The sequence below is a fragment of the Pristis pectinata genome, chromosome 4 (genome assembly GCF_009764475.1).
Source record: "Pristis pectinata isolate sPriPec2 chromosome 4, sPriPec2.1.pri, whole genome shotgun sequence".
NCBI lineage: Eukaryota > Metazoa > Chordata > Chondrichthyes > Rhinopristiformes > Pristidae > Pristis > Pristis pectinata.
The window spans coordinates 89,899,015-89,919,117 of record NC_067408.1 but is presented as its reverse complement, the minus strand read 5'-3'; the positions used below and the strand labels follow the sequence as shown (position 1 = coordinate 89,919,117).

The following is a 20,103-nucleotide window of genomic DNA, read 5'->3' as shown; positions in this document are numbered from 1 at the left end:
AGCAGCTATAAACCCCCCCAGTGAATTTTGCATACTATCATGGCTGTCACTGAGACAGGGTTCAGTGAACATTTAGAATAAATTTAAAGACATTGAAACCAATTTAAATAGGAATTCAAATAATTAGTGTTCTTCCAGGACCTGATATCTCCCATCCTTTTGATTGAGAACTGCTGTAGTTTGACTAAATATAAAATGGGACAGACTCAGTGGCCACATTTTGTAGCTATGAGCCTTCCATCCTACATCAAGTCCTACTGTACTTGCTGTTATTTTCTAATGGCTAGACTTAACTGCACAAATGTCAAAGTGTATTTCAGAAATAAGCACAGTATACTGTCATGTACTTAGCTAAGCCTTTGTACTTTTCAGGTCCAGTATTTTTTCAAGATTTTGGACAACTGACAAGGCCTAAATGTTAACTTCCAGAAAAGTTCCACAACAACATGTTCTTAAGTTTTATTTTTCTGATGCTTTAAATCAGGTGAGGAGTACTGTTCTCCAAACAAGTTTACAGATGTTACATTGCATTTGCATTTTAACATGAACATCCTACTGCATTGGTTTACTTCAAATAAAGATGATTTTACCAGTGACTTTGGTATCTTTTATACATTACACTTTGCAGAAAAATTGTACAACTGCATAAATATAAAATCTTTCACCATAACTGGTTAAAGCATTCAAAGACATGACGTGATGGCTCCAGCAAATAATCTTTAACTAATCAAAGTAGCTTGACAACCAGACCCAGATCTCAACATAGTTCTGTTTCAACCTCCAACCGAAGTGTAATAAAACCCATCACCCTGCACTAATGTTGCCAAAAGAAAAAAAAGCATGTTCTCCTACCCACCCACCCTCCTGACCAAAAAAAGAGTGCAGTATGTTCATACACATGGGAATAACAGAAAATGAAGTACCATTGCAATTTTCAGAGTATTTACATCTTGGAAAGCAAAGTTTGCTTAAAAAACTGCAACATGGCTTGAAAGACCAGTGAATGCACTACAGTACTGTACACTCAAACCCACACGAGGCACAAGGCAGCAATACCCAAAGGACAGAAACACTGCTACACATTAGTGGAATTATAATTTACAGTAATGGGCAAACCCATGGCTCAAGTAGTATCATTTACAGTAGAATAAATATGTACTACTATTGCTTTTATTTTACATACCTAGATGCAGAAAGCTAGTGTAAAGCATACAGATTAAGTGTAGGTCCCATATGTATGACAGTTTGTTCAAGACTAATTTGTAATAAGGGGCAAATTCTATTGCAGTTATCAGCTTTTAACCTCAATTTTTATTTCAAAGCGCCCCTGTGAGCGATCTTTTTCACTATAATCAATATTGTCACCAAACACTTTACACTCAATGCGCAACTCCATGTTGTATGTGAGGTTGGTGAACTGAATACCAACCAAGGGTTGAAGGTAACTTTTCTGCAGACGCTTGCCATAGTATGGATAGTACTGCAAAGGAAAGCCACCGATTCCTCCTAAGCCTGAATATTCCACATTTCCAATTCTGTGTTTGTCTTCATCTTTCTGATGAAAGAAGAAAAAATAAATTCAGTACTTCCACGAGGAAATTAGCATATAGGCAGCTAAAGTGAATCATTTCAAATTTAGAGCAAGGAAGACAGCACACAGAAATAAGATTGTTATAAAAGGTATGGATGAGTTTTTTGACAAATAATGTGCTTCCCTCTGGCACCTTCAGAAAATCAGCTGAAAAGCCATGAATGTCAATCTTAGCTCAACAAAGCAGTGCCTGCTACAGGGACACTATTAATATAGATATAAAAGTTTAATATTCTACAAAAGCACACCAATAATTCTTAAATTGTTTCATGTTGTGGTTGAAATCATTTTTTTTATATAAATCTTTTTCTCCCCCCACATATTTGTGAATATCATAGCCATTCAAACATTCCACAGACCTTGCAAGTGCTTTTAACAAACCCAGAGATGGACTCACTGGCTATCAAAAATAATCAGCAAATATAGCCAGATACTTGCACTGAGCCAGCTGCTACACTGCACTCAGCTGAACTGTTGAAGCCAAGTTCCCTGCATTGAGTCCACCATGGGCCATGTAGAAATAAAGTGGTGGTACAAGAACAGGGGCTATTGATTTCAGGATAATGGAAGATTGGCTCCATCACTGGGCATCTTAGCAATCACTCACTACTCAAGTGTGCGCACATCAGCACATAAATATCAGATCATTTTCATCATCATGCCAGCATTTACAAGTTCCTCAAAAACTATCCCTTTGAAAGGAATGTGAGATTGCCTAATACTGCAACCGGAAAGTGAATGACATGCTAACCATTCACAACTACATGATCAATTTGTGTGGCAGGGATCTTCAAAAGGAGCAAGTGTGACCAGAATTTGTACTATTGAAATGTGTCAAATTTAGCTGCAACCAGTAAATACCAGTCACTCTGCAAGGTCAAAAAACTTTACAATGGTCCTCAATCCTCCGCATCATTCAGGACCCAAAGAATCTTTGCCCAAAAGTGATTTTCTATTACCAGCAGATCTTATTGAAATGATCAGTTATACTCTGAAGCATGTTTATGTCTTGATCTGTACACTTGCCAACTAAATGGAAATTACAGAAACCAAAACAGCAGCAACTGATGAATTTTGATAAAACAATGTTCATTCTTGGTTAAGGAAATGTCTGCAAAATACAAATAGTTTCCATTCCCATTATTAAAACATTATTTGACTTGTCTTGGTCATGTGGTTTAGTCTACATATTGGGCCAGATCAGTTTCAATCACCTGCTTTCAGATCATACAGCCACTCTTACCCGATGCAGCACCCTTGAAAATCCATTAGTGTCCTCCACTGAACATCCTAGTTCAGATCTTTTATCAGCAGAACACAAGGCTCCACCCCCCAAGTATAACCCTGAATGTCTTTAACAGTTTGACATCTTGCCTTTCAGCTCAATAAAATCTGGAAGCATTACTGTACATGGCCAGCTGAGCAGAGGTCAGATATACTGGCATCAGTTGTGTTTTTCCATAAGGACAGACTAGCAACAGTTCCATCTGGTCCATTAAAAGCATTAACATTCTGATACTTGTTCTTCAGATGGCAATGACAAGAGGAGTGACAGTATGTGGCAGGAAAGTAGGAAGGAATCCTCACATGAACTTAAGGCATAAAAAGTACATTATTCAATAAAATGCAAAGTTTCAATAGAATTACCTCTCGTTCTTCCAAACTCCAATGAGCATAGGCCTGTCCTACACTACATTCCTCAGAAAACAACACACTCATCTCAGTAATAATTCCAGTGAATCTCCAAATTCTTCTTCCTCAAATAAGGAGATCAAATAATACCTCAGGCATAATTTTAAAGCTTAGTTGTGGCCTTTGTATTTGTAGCCTTTGCTTTGCAGAAGAGCAACAGCCCTTTTACCTTCCTACTTATTGTTGTTAACTGCATTCTAGCTTTTTTTTTGTGCGCAAGGTCCCTTTATATAGTGGCATTTTGTCATCTCTCCCCTTTTATCAAGTCTGCTTTCCAGTTGTTATACCAAAGTGGATAACCAGACAACTCCCAAAATCATACTTCTGCATTCACTTAAATTATTCACAAAACCTGAGACTATGCCCTCCTCACAATGCACATTTCCTATCATATTTGCACCTTCAGCAAATGTGACTACAATACCCCAGTCCCTTCATCACAACTGTGGCAGCAGTCATAACTAGCAGAGCTGCTGCCTCATGACAAGAGACCTGGATTCAATCTTGACCTCAGTTGCTGTGTGCACAGTCTGCATGTTCTCCCTATAACCACATGGGTTTCCCCGAGGTGCACTGGTTTCCCACATTCCAGGTTGATAGGTTAATTAGCCACTGCACATTGCCTCTAGTATGTAGGTAAATAGTCAAATCTGGAGTAGCTGATTAGAATGTGTGAATAGAAATGGGATTAATGTAGGATTAGTGTAAATTAGTGGTTGATGGTCAGTGTGGATTCCATTGGCCAAAGGCTCCATTTCCATCTGTATCCTCCTCCAACTCTTGCCTCAGCACTGATCCCTATGGTACTCCACTAGATACAGCTTGTAAGCTGGAAATGACCCATCTAGCCCAACTGTTTTCAGTTTGCTAACAATTCCTGACACAATGCTACCACCCACAAACTGTGCAATGACTTTATGTGCTACTTTATCAAATACCTTTGAAATCCAAAAAGCATACAAGTATCTATCCACCCATATCTCTTCAAATTTATCAAACAGGCTTCGCCTTTCAAAGCCTTAATGTATTGTTTGGCTACTACTTCCTTAACAATGGATTCCAGCATTTCCCTAATGACAGATTGAGCAAGCTGGCCTATAGTTTCCTGTTTTCTCTTCCTTTCTTGAATAGTGATTCATATTTACAATTTTTCAACCTGCTGGGACCTTTCCAGAGTCAAGCACTTACAAATGCATCCAATTTTCTTTGGATGCAGACCATCAAATCCAGGGAACATCAGTGCTCAGTGCCATTGGCTTGCCTGGTACTTTACTGATAATTTTTGCCACCACAACCCTCTGGTTTTCTACTAATATTTGTATGCCAACCTTCCAGGAAAAGTCTGATAGAGGAGGAATTTCATCTCAGTGATTGAGACTCTTTGGAATTTACCCTAAAGAGATGTGAATGATGAGTGAATTAGTATATTGACCAAGATAGACTTTTGGACTGTAAAGAAAATCCAGGGTTACAATGATTGGACAGAAAATCAGATTTGCCATGATAACACCCAGTGCAACAGGTTGGAAGGGCAGTAATGGCTTAATCCTGTTCCTATTTCCTTCATTCCTACAGAGGATGGTGGTGGAAGAGGGAGGAGATGGAAGATAAATAGAAGGGAGAATTAATTGAGAAGAATTGAAATGGCTAATCAAGACTTTCAAACAACTACTAGCATACATTTATTATTGATTTTAAACTGCCCACAACGCTATGGCAAAAGTGGTAACATGCAAAGGACAGGCAGACTTGCATTTATCCATGTCCTTTCACAAGCTCCAAACACCCCATAGTTCTTCATCGCCCATTTACTTTTTGAAGCACCCTATGTTGTGTTGAAAGATAGCAACCAATTTGCCCAACAAGATCTCATAAGGCTAATACATGTTGTTTTTAAAGTGATATCGATTGAGGGATAAACAACAGAACAAGGTCCTGTTCTTTATAAGATGCTTAACAGAAATCTTAGCTGTCTGTGTAGCAGTATTTGAGAGATCCCAACTTTAATAAGGAGCAAAATGTACTCCTTGTGCAAACTGCAATCAACCAAACCAAATTTACTGTGCTCATCTCATTTTGATGCAAGGAACACTGATAGATCAAAGAGGTTACTGCATAGTTGCCCCTCCAGAAAATACATCCATTGAAACACTTGAGAAAGTAACAATACTTGTCAGCCAGTGGTTACTGAAGACATTTGTACATTAACACAGCATCCACAGAAAGACCAAAGCTCATCCATCTCAGATGAATGGAACACAACTATTACTCACTCTGCTTTGAAACCAAGTATCACTTACCTTTGCTTCACAATGAATGGGAAGGATAAATGGATTATAATTTGCTTGCAATGCTCCAGGAAGATCAGTGCTATTTTTTGGAGGCTAAAAGAAAAAGAGTTCAGTAACCAATCACATCCACTTAAAATTACACTATTTCACACTGTTAAAACTGTACACTAGTACAAATAATTGATTATAAGGGTTAATGAAGCAATTATCAATGATAAAATAGCCAATGTCATATTCAGAAAATGCAGGTCAATCCACACTACATTTCCTTTGCATAAATAGCATTGTGCCCTTACATTTTGTTGAAATTAAATTTTTTGCACACAAATTTGTAGAAGCTTCAATGCACTTTTAAAAACACATTTGATACTGTTCTCTGCTACATGCTCTGCATTAACACATCAGCAATAAAAATAATCCTGACAGTCAATAGGAATACAAAATATTTTTTACTTTGCTAAAATGTGACAAAATGGATTACCTTGAATAAACTGCTCTGAACAATAGCAATCTCATTGGATTTTTGTTTGGCAATGTATTTTGCAACTATAGTTTTCAATTACTACAAATATGGAATGATTGTGTCCCTATTCTAACCCAATAATGTGTCAGTGCAGATATTCTACAAATCATGTAGCAATAACCCAAGTTTATAAATTTTGTTTTTATTTATCAAAAAGTTGTACCTTAGGATAGAAACCAACGATCCTGTTGAGCTTCGCAATGACACAGGGTTTTCCTTCTCCATAGCCATAACTAGGATCATCGATTCCAGAGCAATTTTTAAGCCAGTGGCGCAAAAATCTGCATACTCTCTTCTGCCCTTCAGAATCATCTAATGGACCTCTGATTTTGTAGTCTTGAGGAATTCCTAAAGCAACAGATATTGTAAAATTATGAACACATTTTACAGCAAACAATTACAATGCATGCAACTAAAAACTGCATATTAAAACAATCAAGTAAAACTTGGAACACTTAAAATAACTCCTCAGATTTTCAGTTGATCCCCCCCTTCTCCCCCCCCCCCCAAAAGTATAGAAACAAATATAAAACATGCTTCATAAATTGGCACTCCATATTCAATTGTTCTGTCATGTCACGCATCTAAAAACAGGAATTTTTTTCATTGTACTTAAATACCCAAGACTTATTCATCTCCCTTGGAAAAGAAATTAATGGAAAAGCTACAACAGTACCTGAAAACAGCAAGCAACCTATAATATGGGCTATGTTGAAAATAATCTTCGGCTCAGAAAACTTAAAATTATCATTTGCTTGTGGTGGCTGACACCCAGTGCAGAAATCATTGCCATTACATTGTTTGGAAATCATGGGGAATGGGGTGTGGATAATAAAAACTTGAGACAAATTTACTAAATTTTTGGACCCTGTAAAACAACATATCAATGTTTTACTTGTTGGCATTTAATTTTAGTTAAATTTCACAGTGAACTATTTAGCAAACCATTGGAGGAGCCAGAACTAAGTTGAAACCACAAAATGACATACAACAAAAATAAGGCCCAAGTTGTCTTGAACTTTATGATGTCACAAATATAAATGTCATTAACTTTTGAAGAAATGGCACAATCATTGGACAGCTTGCAACAATCCACTCAAAACCAGCAACTTATCCTCAATGTCATTGTGCACCATGTGTTACAATTACCAATTAAACTTGCCATGGTAGGTTTATTTAACAGTGTAAATAATGTTTCCTTTCATTAAGTTAACTGTAGAATTTCAATTCTACAAACAGTATTTTTTTAAATTTAAAAGCTACTTATTCTTGCCTCCATCCAATCCTTCCTTCAGTTTGATTTGATTAATTCATTCTATTTCCAGTCTCCTTGGTTAATAGCTAATGGCTCTATCAGCAGACAATCACAAGGATCCTTAAGATACCCTGCATTGAACACCTTTTAACAGCTTCCTCTTCTGCAACTTCCAAGGCATTAATTTTATATTCTCTCCCTTCAGTATACAAAGGCCAGAAAGCCACATCATAATATGCCCTGCGTTAGTATAAAACTAGGCCAATATGAAGGATTTATAAAAAAAAACATCCCCTTCCTCCAATATTCTGTAGTTTAAAATTCAAAAATTTAAACAATGCTCAAGAACAAAGGACAGCAGAAGTTCCAATACATTCTCCTTTGCTAAAATAGTTAGTAGCAAAGGTACACCCTTTACATAGCAAAATGTTGCACAGGATAAAGCACGAGACAACCACAAGAAAACTACTGTGGATCTCCACCAGAACAATTCTTGTGTATTCACATCTCTCAATTATACCCAATCCTTTGGGGGTACTTTAAGTTACCCTTGTTCGGAGCGAATGAGCAATTCTAACACAGGGTTTTGTGTCATTTAGGAATCAAAGATGAGATCGCCTTACTAATTACCAAGAAAAGGCAAAGATTTTCAGTTCATTCCCCTGATAAACAGGACTGAAAGGCTGGCACACTTCCAGTAACTTTGAGAGTGGATACAAGTTCACCCAAATTCTGATTTAAAAAATGCCTGCCCTGCCAGAATACTCTGCCCATAAAAAGGATTCCTGTTTCCATTGAAAGGTTTCAGGTTCTTGCTAATAAAAGTGTTGTGGTGTGGAGTGACAGGGTAAAGGTGATAAGGGCAAGCAAGCTCACTAGATCATGCTTTTAAGGTCTATTCTTTTTTTTAAATTCTGCTCAAATTAAACCTTTTCAGAAGAGGTCCTTGCATCCTTAACAGCAAGATGAAACAAGTGATTGTCAAGGCACAAGCTTGCAACACCAATGTGTATCAGCATGTATTACTTGGTATATTTTTGTTTTGACTGTGTTAGTAATTAGGTGTAGTACTTTCTCGTGGATTTTTTTTAAAAAATACCCAGTGACACCAATTAACTTCATTTTAAAAATGTGAAATCAATACCAAAGGACAGTACTCTTGCTTAAGAAAACTCTACAAAGGGCAAAAGAGAATGCAAGTACAAATTTCACAAGTCTGCAAGTTAAGAAGAAATCCAGATTTTTGTTGTGCCTTCATGACATCCAAACCACAGCAAGTTTAACACCTGATATTCTGTCATCAACCAAGCTGGCCTATAAGAATAAGCTTACAAAACAGCAATCACTAAATTAACCTCTAGTACTATAAGAGGATTAAGTGCTAGTTTGACGAGAGATAACAGTAACAAAAGATCTAGATCAAAAAGGATCTCAGTTTAACCACCAAATGAGATTGTTCAATAGGGGAGAATTTGAATGAAACTGTACCAATGCATCAGGCCATATAAATAGCTGTAATTTTGCAATCAACAGCAAAGTAATGGTTGTTTACTATATTTACAATCTCCACACTTGGGATTTTGCACTTACACTTGGACAAATTAAAAATCCATTTTAGCACACCTCCCTCTACAGGCAATGTGGAAAATGTATACAGGACAATCAACCCCTTGGAACTAATAAGCATTGATTTAAACATCACTGATTCTAACAATCCCAAATCAGGTAAAGATAGCAAAGTTAGAAATAATGACAGGTATTTGAAAGAAATCCCACCTCAATCTCCAGCAATGGATTAAAATTTTAAGGAATGTGACAACACTTCGAATGGCTAACTTTCAGTACCAGTGGTAATCATTTAATTACAGTAGAATGGAAATTCACAATATTTTCAGAATTTAATGAATTGCTATAGCAACTCCATGCAATTCATGTGCACAGTTGGAAATTTCCCCATCTGATTGCATGATTCACATGACAAAATACAAAATGATCAGCATTAATAGTGCCACCATTACCTTGCTTGTAAAATCCTAGCCAGTGAACATGTCTCTCTAGTATATGGTTTCAATATGATATTTGATTTAAGAGCCATGAGAGTTTCACTGAGCTTAAGCTGACTAGACAATCCTAAAATTCACAAAGTTGATCAAGACCAAATCTGCAAATTTAAACACAAAACAGCTTTTCAACAATTCTCCAGACCAATTGAGACATTGCCAAATATCTTTAATTGCTGTGTGTAGGGAAACCACATTGATGAATTTAGAGCTCAAGTGTGAATGCAATCGTACATAAGAAATGTTAAAAAACTTCACCCTTGCCACACATGTATCGTGACAAGAGTGGACAAGGTGGGGGATAGAAAGGAAATAGAGAGTAGGGCAGAAGTTAGTATATGCTGATGTTGTCCCCTTGCTTAACATAAATTTAGCCCAATATCAAAATTCACTTGCATTAAAGCAACTGGGCAAACTATATTTTGTTAAATGGTCTAATGGCCGTTTTCTAAAAATAAAATCAACTCCATGAGCAAGGAACATCAGGCAAGTCTTGCCTATGCTCAAGAGATGCCAAAATAAAACTCATACAGAAGCGAAGCTTTAAAAGGCAATTTACCCTGTTCTATTCATTTGCTATGATATGGGTAAATAGTTATCTCACAAAGTAAAAAGCTGCTATTTAGACTGAACTGGCATCTGAATAATCAATCATCTTGCCAGCAAGTTTGATGCTCTATTTAATTTACAAGTATTGAATCAGTCACCCAGAATACCATGCTTTGTGTGTGTTTTTTTTCAAACTTGTGTTCCCATTTTTTCTCCGTACACTGTCAGGAAAACAGTGTTCTTCTATGCCATCGCACACTTAGTAAAACCAACATTTTCTCTAGACTTACCGCCACAATCCTCAAAAGGAGAGGTGCCACCTTGTTTTGAATCATTGTAATTCTGCAAAAGCTTGTTCAGACCATTCACATATTTTTCATAGGAGCTTGGGTTTGAAGCACTAAAGGAAATCTCTGTTTTTGGAGCATATGGAGTATGCGATAGACCTAGAAATGAAGTTGAAATTTAAAGATAATAAAATTAATAAATTTACTGAAACTACATATTCAGTTTTTAAAGTAATTATTCTATTAAGTAAAGCAATGGTTATGTACGTTACTAATATTGGGATTGCAATTGCAAATCTGAAGTCACTTAAAACAGCTGGATACAAGAGATCCATCAGGATTTGGAATATTCCAAAGTATACAAATCTTCTGGACAAATTAGGAAGAATAGAGCTGCATCTTGTTTTACTGTTCCTGTTTTAGGAAAGACTAATTACAGAGAAGACCTGTAATTATATTACATGTGCAAACATCAGAAATAACTTAGTGGCTCAGAAATAATAAGCTACTAGCACAACACAATACTGAACATCTAGGGCAATTACACCTCAGCACCACGTCCACTGCTGGAATTTTAAAAACAAAGTAGGCCTTTATGTAATGAAGCAAGTACATTGTGGTGCAGATTACACAAGTAGTCTGCAAGCAACATAAGAGCCCCCTTTTAAGTTCTTCAATATCAATCAAAATATAGTACACTACAAAACATGGTGGCATAACCCAGCGTTACAAGCCCACATGAACACCAGTGAATATAATGTCCCTTTAATCAGCCATTCGTTTTTTTTTAAAAATGCAATCTTGATAAATACAACACATTTATAAAAGTGAAAAAATCCTCAAATTTATAAAGCCCTAATTCGGCGGAACAATGTGAAAGTTAGATTGCATGCATACACACTCCAAGTGACCTTCCCAGTTGCCTCCTAGCATAGTGGTACTGTAACATGCAAGCTTTTTCCACTCCAACACATCGATAAGCACATGAGTGTGTTGAATTAATTTATACAGTTAAAGCCCAATTACACGTTATCATCAGCTCCCAATACACTTATCTACATCTTCCACCCTTCATACGTTTAAAAATACAAAAGCGATATACCTGGAGGTGCCACTCTGTCCTGGTATTTTGGTTCGAAATCACTGATGGTGAGTAGCATTACTTGAATAGTTCCGATGAAGATTCCAGCCAGGCAGCCGTAAAAGATCAAGTAGAATAAAACTATCTTGACTACAGGATGAATAATACAGAAAACGACATTACTCTTTAAACTTTAGGTGAACACTGCAGAGTGGTTAGAGACATTAAATGCCTAAAGGCGATTCATTGTCCAAATGACGACTAAGCTCGGCCTCAAATTGTTCCACTATTGCTGTGAATACGGTCTTATCGCGATGCAATTTGAAGTTATGACTCAAGGGTGGGAAGGGTTAAGAGGATAGGATAGGTTGGCCTGGTACTGGCCCATGCTGATGCCTCTCTCTAAAATTCACGCGGCCCGCTTTTGAGCAGCAGGATTCAACTGACTGACTTTCAAGGTCTTTAGAGAAATTTCCAAGGACAAGGGTGGAGACTTGGGCCAAAAATTAATCAACTTGTGCACTCATGACACCATTGCGGAATGTTTATTGATACATAAAGAAAATAAAAGCTCGAGAACAGGGGTTCCTTTTAAAACTGCCGTACTACTAAGATAGTGTACTTTTATAACAAATCCTCCACGGCAGAGCCGGCTGGTGACTGATTTCCGCGGTTCCAGACGATCAGTCCTCCCGTCTGAGTGCACGGATCCGGCACGCCGGTTAACCATCGGTTGCTAAGAGACGAAATCCCGATCCTTTACCACCTCCTCCTCTGGCTTCCACTCCCGCCACCTTATCAAACTCGTTCTCAAGCACATCTGCCCCCCACCCCCCGGGTCTCCTCTGGGGGGGGGGGGAACGGGGGAATCCCCCACCACCCGGCGCGTCTGCACCAATTCCGGGTTGCAGCTGCCATGTGGGGTTCAGCCGAGCCCGCCACCTTGAACAACCTTGGGACTGCGGAACTCGTGCGCTCAAACTTCTCGCCCTCTTCCCCCCCCCCCCCCCAATCCCCGGGCTCTGCTTTCAGACACCCCCACCTCCCTCCCCGACCACGTCGACGCCAGCAACCATCACCCCAGATCCCCAGCTTTTTTTTTAAATCCCTTTAAACGCCGACCACGTACTTCTGACGCGCCCGCGCCTGTAAACAGCGGCCGGGCTCCTGCCCCCCTACACACAATGTCCTTCACATTGACTTTTATTTGCTTCTGAACACACGCCCGGCACAGTCACGCATGTTACAGGAAGGCGGAAGCCGGTGCCATTAACTGCTTCTCTCTCCCTCTCACACACACAAGCGCGCACCATTTTACACCCACGCTTTTGTCTGAAATCGGTCCAAGTCTCCTTCACACCACGGTTACACTCTTTTTTAAACTGATTACTCCCAGATTATCCACTAACAACACCTCGCAGCCTTTAGCGTGGTGGACCATCAACAGCCACCCAAACATAATTTTTTTTTGGGGGGGAGGGAAGAGAAGAAAAACGAGACCGATTACTGGGGGGAAAAAAGAAAGAAGCGAGCCGGCTACTTACACCAGCTACTGCCGGTCCTGCCCAAAAACTGCTTCTTCTCGGAATCCCACAGGAATTTCTTCCATCCTCCACCATCATCCGTGGACTTCTCCCGTGCCATCTTCGCTGGGTCGGCTGGCGGGTAGCGGAGAGATCAGAAGCCCGGCTGAGTTTTTAGGTTATTTGTCACCCCCCACTCCTCAATCTTCGCCTTCCTCTTGGAGCGGATCGGCCGCGACGCGCGCCCTTCGCCTCGCCCAACGTCGGTTTTTTTTAAACGACGGTTGAAAGGCGCTCACTCGAGACGTCGTCTCTCGCCGGGTCCCGAGCTCAAACTGCCAGGTATCTTAAATTTTCTTTAAAAGGGGATTTTTTTAAAAAAAATAATAATTTGTTTCTCTACCTCGAAAGGTGGTAGTCGGGTAGAGGGAGAGGAAAGGGGGGAAGGGGAGGAGGTCAAAGGAGGCGTTGTGAAGGACAAGAGTGGAGGCTCCAGGTGTGAGGAGTTTAAAGGAAGGTAAAGGACTCAACGGCCCTGGATTTTATCGGCTCCAGCTCCGCCTCGCCGCGTTAATGAGTTACTCGGCGAGGGAGGCCAGGCGCCAGCCAATGGGCGGCAGGCCGCTTGTGTGACGTCGCCAAGCCGAGCTCCCCGAGGTGAGAGCGCTGGGCCCCGCCCTCCGGAGGGGGGCTGAATGGGGAATTGAATGTTGGTGCCGCAAGGGCATCGCCGCAAAGTGCTGATTTATTGCAAATTTGTCTTTTTTTCCCCCCACTATTGGAAGTAGGGTGGTTTAGGGGCAAAGTAAGCATGTTTTAAGTCTAAACTTGGAAAAGACTTTCCCATGACCATAATGATTTAACATTAAGATTCTCTGCAATGACAGTCTTTTGGAGAAGGCTGTAATGTAGTGAATCTTATCATTCAATCAGCGTACTTTAACAACGTGAACAAAAAAGGCGATTTATCTATCTCCTTATCACGTCTCCCAGAATCGTACTTCTGTTGTTAACGAACATATTTCAATGCGCCTAAATGAGTATAAGGCTCGACTCTCCCTTTTGTTTCAGAAAGGTTAATGTACTCGTCTCAGACTGCTCTGCCATGTAGACCTTTAAGGTTAGCCTCAGCAACATAATTATACTACAGATATTGACGGCACAATTTTTTCACAATAAAACTGAGCTTGAATGCTGACATTAATATCAGATATTTTTAATCAGCAGTGGGTAATTTAAAAGGAAGACTGAATTGAGAAAAATTGGTTGGGTGAAGCTCTCAAATACGAAATAAAAATATCATTCGTTATGAAGATTAAATTGTCAGTGAAGTAAACAAGACCAGCAAGCAGAAGTCACGACGTTTCAGGCAGTGAAAACGCTCTGAAATCACACCATAGAAAAAGGAGTCACGCTTCCTGATCAGCTCTGGTCCTGCCCTTTCGTGTTTGCCCTTCAAAAAACTTACAGACTGAAGCACGTGATTGATGCAGCTTCCGGGGAAAAATACACGCAAAATCACTTTCATATTCATGCTCGGCTTCTGGGCCCATCAAGCGGTTATAGATCCTTAAAGTAACAAGACTGGGGAAACTAAATCTTGCCTGCTGATGTGCCCTTCAAATTAATTTAACTTGGAGAGAGCAACGGAAAGTTACGCTTAGCAGATAGAAAAGGAAAAGTATGTTAGTTGTAATAGGATACAAAGTTAACCCTGCGATCATACAGACAACATGGTTCTGATAACCTTCATTGTGATTTTTTTTACTAAAACTAAAATATTTTGTCATGTTGGAGCTAATTGCAAAGACAGTATGAATGGACAGTATAAATGCAGCCCTCCGGGTTTAGTCATTAAATTATATAAACATGCAGCACCAAGCATCTATAGGTTTTCTGTTTACTTATAAAATATATCAGCATAAAAGCATGCTCCTATGATGACGCATTTATGTTACAACAGTATTTCAAAGCACAAGCCTAAATACTGACAAAGGGTAACAGAGCTTAAAACAGCAGTAAAACGTAAAAGTTTGGTTTTAATGCTATTACGAAGTTTAGAGCATACTGTAATCTAAACATCGCAGTGTAAACTATTCTCATTGATGCATAAAAGTTCACTTTCTCGTCTATCCATTGCTTCATTAGACCATTGTTAACAGAGCTGGGGACTGGGGGTTGGGGGGCAATGAAGTGGTAAACTGATAAAATCAGAACATAAAGGTTCTCCAGACATTGTCTCCAGGCAACTGGGAATGCCAGTGCTTGATGTCACTACAGTTTCATTCTTGGTCATTGTCTGTCCAGCTAGATTCGATGCCTGCAGCAATGTGTCAGAATGCGGCTCAATGGATAGTCACCCTTAATCGTTGTGAAAAAGATCAAAATATGCCAAACTAGATGTAAGAATACATGACTGTGCAAATCAAGTTTATCTGAGCATCATTTGGTTAGATCTGCTGAACATGGGTGAACATTTCATATAAAAATAGACAATGTGACTGTGATATCCCCTTAAGCATCTGTGACAAGTTATATAGGTGAGGTACATAATTTTTCTTATAGTATTTTGACATTGTGAAGCTATTATTTGATTGGAAAAGATTAAATTGCTGTGTGATTTTCATCTGTGTCACAAACAACTTGAGCACCCGTAAACCACAAGGACACTGGAAGGAGATCCCATTAAATTCACCTTCCAATGTCCTTGCAGTTTAAGTGTAAAAGCTATGCTCACTTCAGTTTATCTCTACATTTTACAACAGTTTAAAGTTATTTCTGTAATACAATAAGGTAGCTATTTTCTGACTTTAACATTAGGAACAAGTCAGCCTAGCATTTTGTTATTTTAATGGACAGCAAATCATAAGAAATGAATCAGGGACTCTAACCACTGAACTAATTCTTGATGCGTGCTCCGATTATGTGAAGCTTTCTCTCAGGAGCACAAATTTGTAAAATAAAACATAATTTTTTTTATGAATAGGATTTCTTACTGCTCCATATAAAGAGAGTATGTAGCCATATATCTCACAAAATAAGCTTTTCTGGTTTCACATTTCACAGTTTTCTTTGACTCCTCAGAGGTTAATTCTCAGGAATCCATCATACCTACTCCTCATCTAATGTATTTAGATTACTTACAAGATTAAAACATTTTTTAAGTTAACCAAAATAATAACAACTTGTATTTATATAACACCTTTATCATTTCCTTTTTTAAAGGACAAAACAACTGTGCCTGTTTTTGTGAATGTGTATGTTCAGCATTCCACTCTGGAAAGATCCTCCATCATGGAGCATCACAGGAGTGGCATCATTGGCATCAAGCCATTGAAGTAGTTGTAGGGGAGTTAGTTGAAGCTTAATTGAAAGATGGGTTTTAAGGAGCACCTTAAAGAAGAACAAGAGGAAGAGAAGGAGACTGCTTGAAGCACAGAATTCTAAAAATTACGGCCTTGGGAAAAATTAGGGAAAAATTCTCTCTTCTCTCCTCTTCCGTCAGGTAGAAGGTACAGGAGCCTGAAGGCACATACCACCAGTGATAAGACTATTGAACAGTTCCCTTATACAATGAGATGGACTATCACCTCATGATCTACCTTGTTGTGACCTCACACCTTATTGCACTGCACTTTCTCTGTAGCTGTGACACTTCACTCTGTACTGTTATTGTTTTTACCTGTACTACATCAATGCACTCTGTACTAACTCAATGTAACTGCACTGTGTAATGAATTGACCTGTACGATCGGTTTGTAAGACAAGCTTGTCGCTGTACCTCAGTACAAGTGACAATAATAAGCCAATACCAATACCTTGGCAGATTAAGGGCTGGTCACCGATGGTGGAGCCATTAAATTTGGAATGTACAAGAGGCCAGAATTGGAGGAGCATGGATATCTTGGAGGATTGTAGAGCTAAGGAGAAGTAAAGCTAAGGGTGCATTTGAAAACAAGGGTGAACATTTTGAAATGAAGGCTTGCTTAACCTGAAATTATTGTGGGTCAGGGGATCATAGATATATTGGAGGAACAGGATTTGGTGTGAGCATGGACATAACAGCGCTTTCAATGGCCTCGGCTTTCACAATGATAGATTGGAAGGCTGGAATGGGCTAGGAATGGGTTGGAATAGCCTTCTAGTACTACCAAAGGGATTGACAAATGTTTCAACAGCATATAATCTGAGACCAGGACATACATGGCTTATGTTAGGGACATGGAAATAAGCAGTCTTAGTGGACATGCAATTAGGAACACAGCTGGGTGTCAAACATTTACAGGGTTTGTGGCATGGAAGTATGTCAAGGGAATTCTTTTACATTTGGAATGTGAAAATAATGACATTTTAGTTGAATAATCAAAGTCAAAGTCGAAAAAAATAGCAAAGTTGAGTTTATTGTCATATGCACAAGAGCATGTATGCACAGGTGCAATGAAAATCTTACTTGCAGCGGTATCACAGGCACATAGCGTTATATAAGCAGCATTCACAAGAAAAACATGAATTAAACATAAATTATACACAATTTTTACAAGAAAAAACACAATCTATTCACATTAACGTTTAACATTCCTTGCCTGTTTTAAATAATTTTTTTTTAATTTCCATTTTCACAATTAGCCCAGCGCTACCAATTTTATAAAAATGTTGGCATTATGAGAAGCTTTTTTTAATTGGGAGTTCATAACCCCAGCATTTATGGTTGCAAATTTAAGGTTCCTTGCCAATCAAGATGGCCTGATAACTCATGCCATCATGATCAGTTTTTATCTCAGCCACTAGATGGAGGATCTTTCCAGATTGGAATGCTGAACATATAACTTCACAAAAACAGGCACAGTTGTTTTGTCCTTTAAAAAAAGCATTTCAATCAGCTGATCAGGCAGAAGATCATAAGGACAATCAGTTGTAGAACAGTCTGAAGTTCAGCAGCTCTCCTTATTTCTGAAGCAAGCTTGTAGAGCACTAAAGACACTACAGGGGAGTTGAGAATAAAAATAAAATTAAAAAAAATAAAATTAGGTGTGACAATGGAAATGTGTATATACGAAGATCCTGGAATCTTCCAAAGCAAGATACAAAAATCAGAATGGCTGGTAAGTTCACAAAAGGAATAACCAGCATAGATCCCCAAAGCTGACTACCTAAAGAACCTAATGAATGAAGTACACATTTGAATACAGGCTTATGATTAACAGTGATTCAAGCTGACTGGATAAGTTAAACTTTTTTTCTCTCACTTTGGACTACAAGATTTTAAGTGGCAGTTCAGAATCACATTCTGCACCTACTTTTTTTTACTGAAAATTGAAACCAATGATTCATGGATTTTACACAAAAAGAATAACAATTAACACAATATTTGAGGTGGAACTATATTGAATATTCCTTCAAATATACAAAATGCAATTTTTGCAAAAGTGAACATAAATTTCTAAAATCTTTATAAATTTTTTTTTCATGGAATGTGGACATTGCCAGCATTTATTGTCCAGCCCTAATCTGGTGGCCTTTTAGGCTGCTTCAGAAGAAAGTTAATAGTTCACCAATCGGTGAGTCACATATAGGCTAGATCAGCTAAGGAAGATAGATATCCTTCTCTAAAGGACATCGATGTGCCAGATGTTTTATTTATAGACCCTGTTTTGATGTAGGGAAAAATGATACTGGGTTTGGCCATATAAAATCCTACAAACAGCAAAAAGATAAATGACTAGATATTCCGTTTTATTGATGTTTATTAAGGAATAATTGTCAGCGAGGCCACCAGAAGATATGTCCTGCTCTTTTTCAGAGAATATAATGAGAACCATTACGATGACCTTGGTGGGTAAATAGGTCTTGGTTTGATATTTCTTCCGAAGATATCACATTCAACAGTGAGGCATCCCTCGTCAATATTGCGCTGGTATTTTAGCATTGGTATTGTGCTTAGATCTCTTGTATCAGCTTGAATCCATAATCCACTGACTCAGCACCAAGAACAAATATTTAGGTATTATTTCAATGTATATTCATCTCAGAAAGGTGAAACTTCAAAGTGTTAACAATGAGCAAAAGTGGACATATGGAACATAATCTTGTGGGAGAGGTACATGTAGTGGGAAAGGTACATGCTTCTGATTTACTCATCCAAATGATTATTGTTAGTATAGTTTAATAGGTGCAAAAAGGACTGATACATCATTAGGGCTTCTACCAGATTTTCCAGCCAGAAATTGCCTCTGGCACACTTTATTTACTGCTATTGCAAGTAAAATGGCAAACAAATTCAGACATCATCGAGATAATAAATAGTAATAAGCAATTATTTCAAAGTTTTGAATACATTAGGACATTTTACTCAGAAACTTTATTTATAGTTCAGAGTCATAGAGGAGTACAGCATAGGAACAGACCCTTCAGCCCATCAAGCCCATGCCTTCTCATTTACACTAATCCTACATTAATTTCAATACTTTTATTCTCCCCACATTCTCATCAAATCCCCACTGACCTACACACTGGGGTTAATTTACAGTGGCCAATTAACTTACCAATCTGCATGTTTTTGGGATGTGGGAGAAAACCAGAGCACCCGGAGGGAATCCATGCAGTTACAGGGAGAATGTACAGAATCCACACAGACAGCACCCATGGTCAGGACTGAACACAGGTCTCTTGCATTGTGAGGCAGTGGCTCTACTAGCTGTGCTACTGTGTCGCCCAATTAAATATTGCATTAATGATTTAATTTCTGAGCACAATTGAAACACGAAAATTGCCATGTTGGACACTGAACATCATCATGTGGCTCAGTAGTGGTTTTCAAATTGTTAACACTTTGAAGTTTTCCCATACAGAGACCGCTATATATTAAAATAACATATAAACATTTGTGCCCCTGAATGCAGTCATTAACATTAATGTTGTAAAATTAACAATGAAACATTTTGACAATTTTAAATTAACAACACATGTTGTAGAGATTCAGAATTTGTAACTAATAATATCATATTGCAGTTCAAAGTGCCAAATGTCAGAAACATGATTAAGTTAATGACAGAGACCATAACTATGTTTCATTCATCTCGCCTATAAATGGTCAACCCATAGCTTCTTAAAAACATGTTTCTTAATGTTATTATGCCTACAAGTATAACAGAAAGCTTCTCTTGGGATCTTTGAGAGTGAAATATTTGTGGCTGGAATTTCTGGGTCCTTGAACCTTTAAGTGTCAACTGTAGAACACTGTGTCTTTTGCTG

General features: G+C 38.4%; 2 protein-coding genes across 8 annotated transcripts in view; one reads left to right on the top strand and one right to left on the bottom strand.

Moving 5' to 3' along the window:
* The window catches only part of nme7 (NME/NM23 family member 7), a 104,757-nt gene extending 104,161 nt beyond the window's left edge, over positions 1 to 596 (top strand). For all 7 annotated transcript variants that reach the window (XM_052015070.1, XM_052015069.1, XM_052015074.1 and 4 more), the window contains one exon: positions 373 to 596. In XM_052015070.1, the coding sequence (XP_051871030.1) occupies positions 373 to 405 (33 nt within the window). In that variant the 3' untranslated portion in view covers positions 406 to 596. The remainder of the gene's footprint in view (positions 1 to 372) is intronic.
* LOC127569964 (sodium/potassium-transporting ATPase subunit beta-1) lies at positions 448 to 13,394 on the bottom strand. The gene is made up of 6 exons (XM_052015077.1): positions 12,874 to 13,394; positions 11,351 to 11,479; positions 10,252 to 10,407; positions 6,261 to 6,445; positions 5,584 to 5,667; positions 448 to 1,555 (listed from the first exon to the last, which is right to left on the bottom strand). The coding sequence occupies exons 1-6, from the start codon at positions 12,971 to 12,973 to the stop codon at positions 1,292 to 1,294; spliced, it is 918 nt and encodes a 305-aa protein (XP_051871037.1). The 5' UTR covers positions 12,974 to 13,394; the 3' UTR covers positions 448 to 1,291.
* Between the last annotated feature and the right edge of the window lie 6,709 nt (positions 13,395 to 20,103).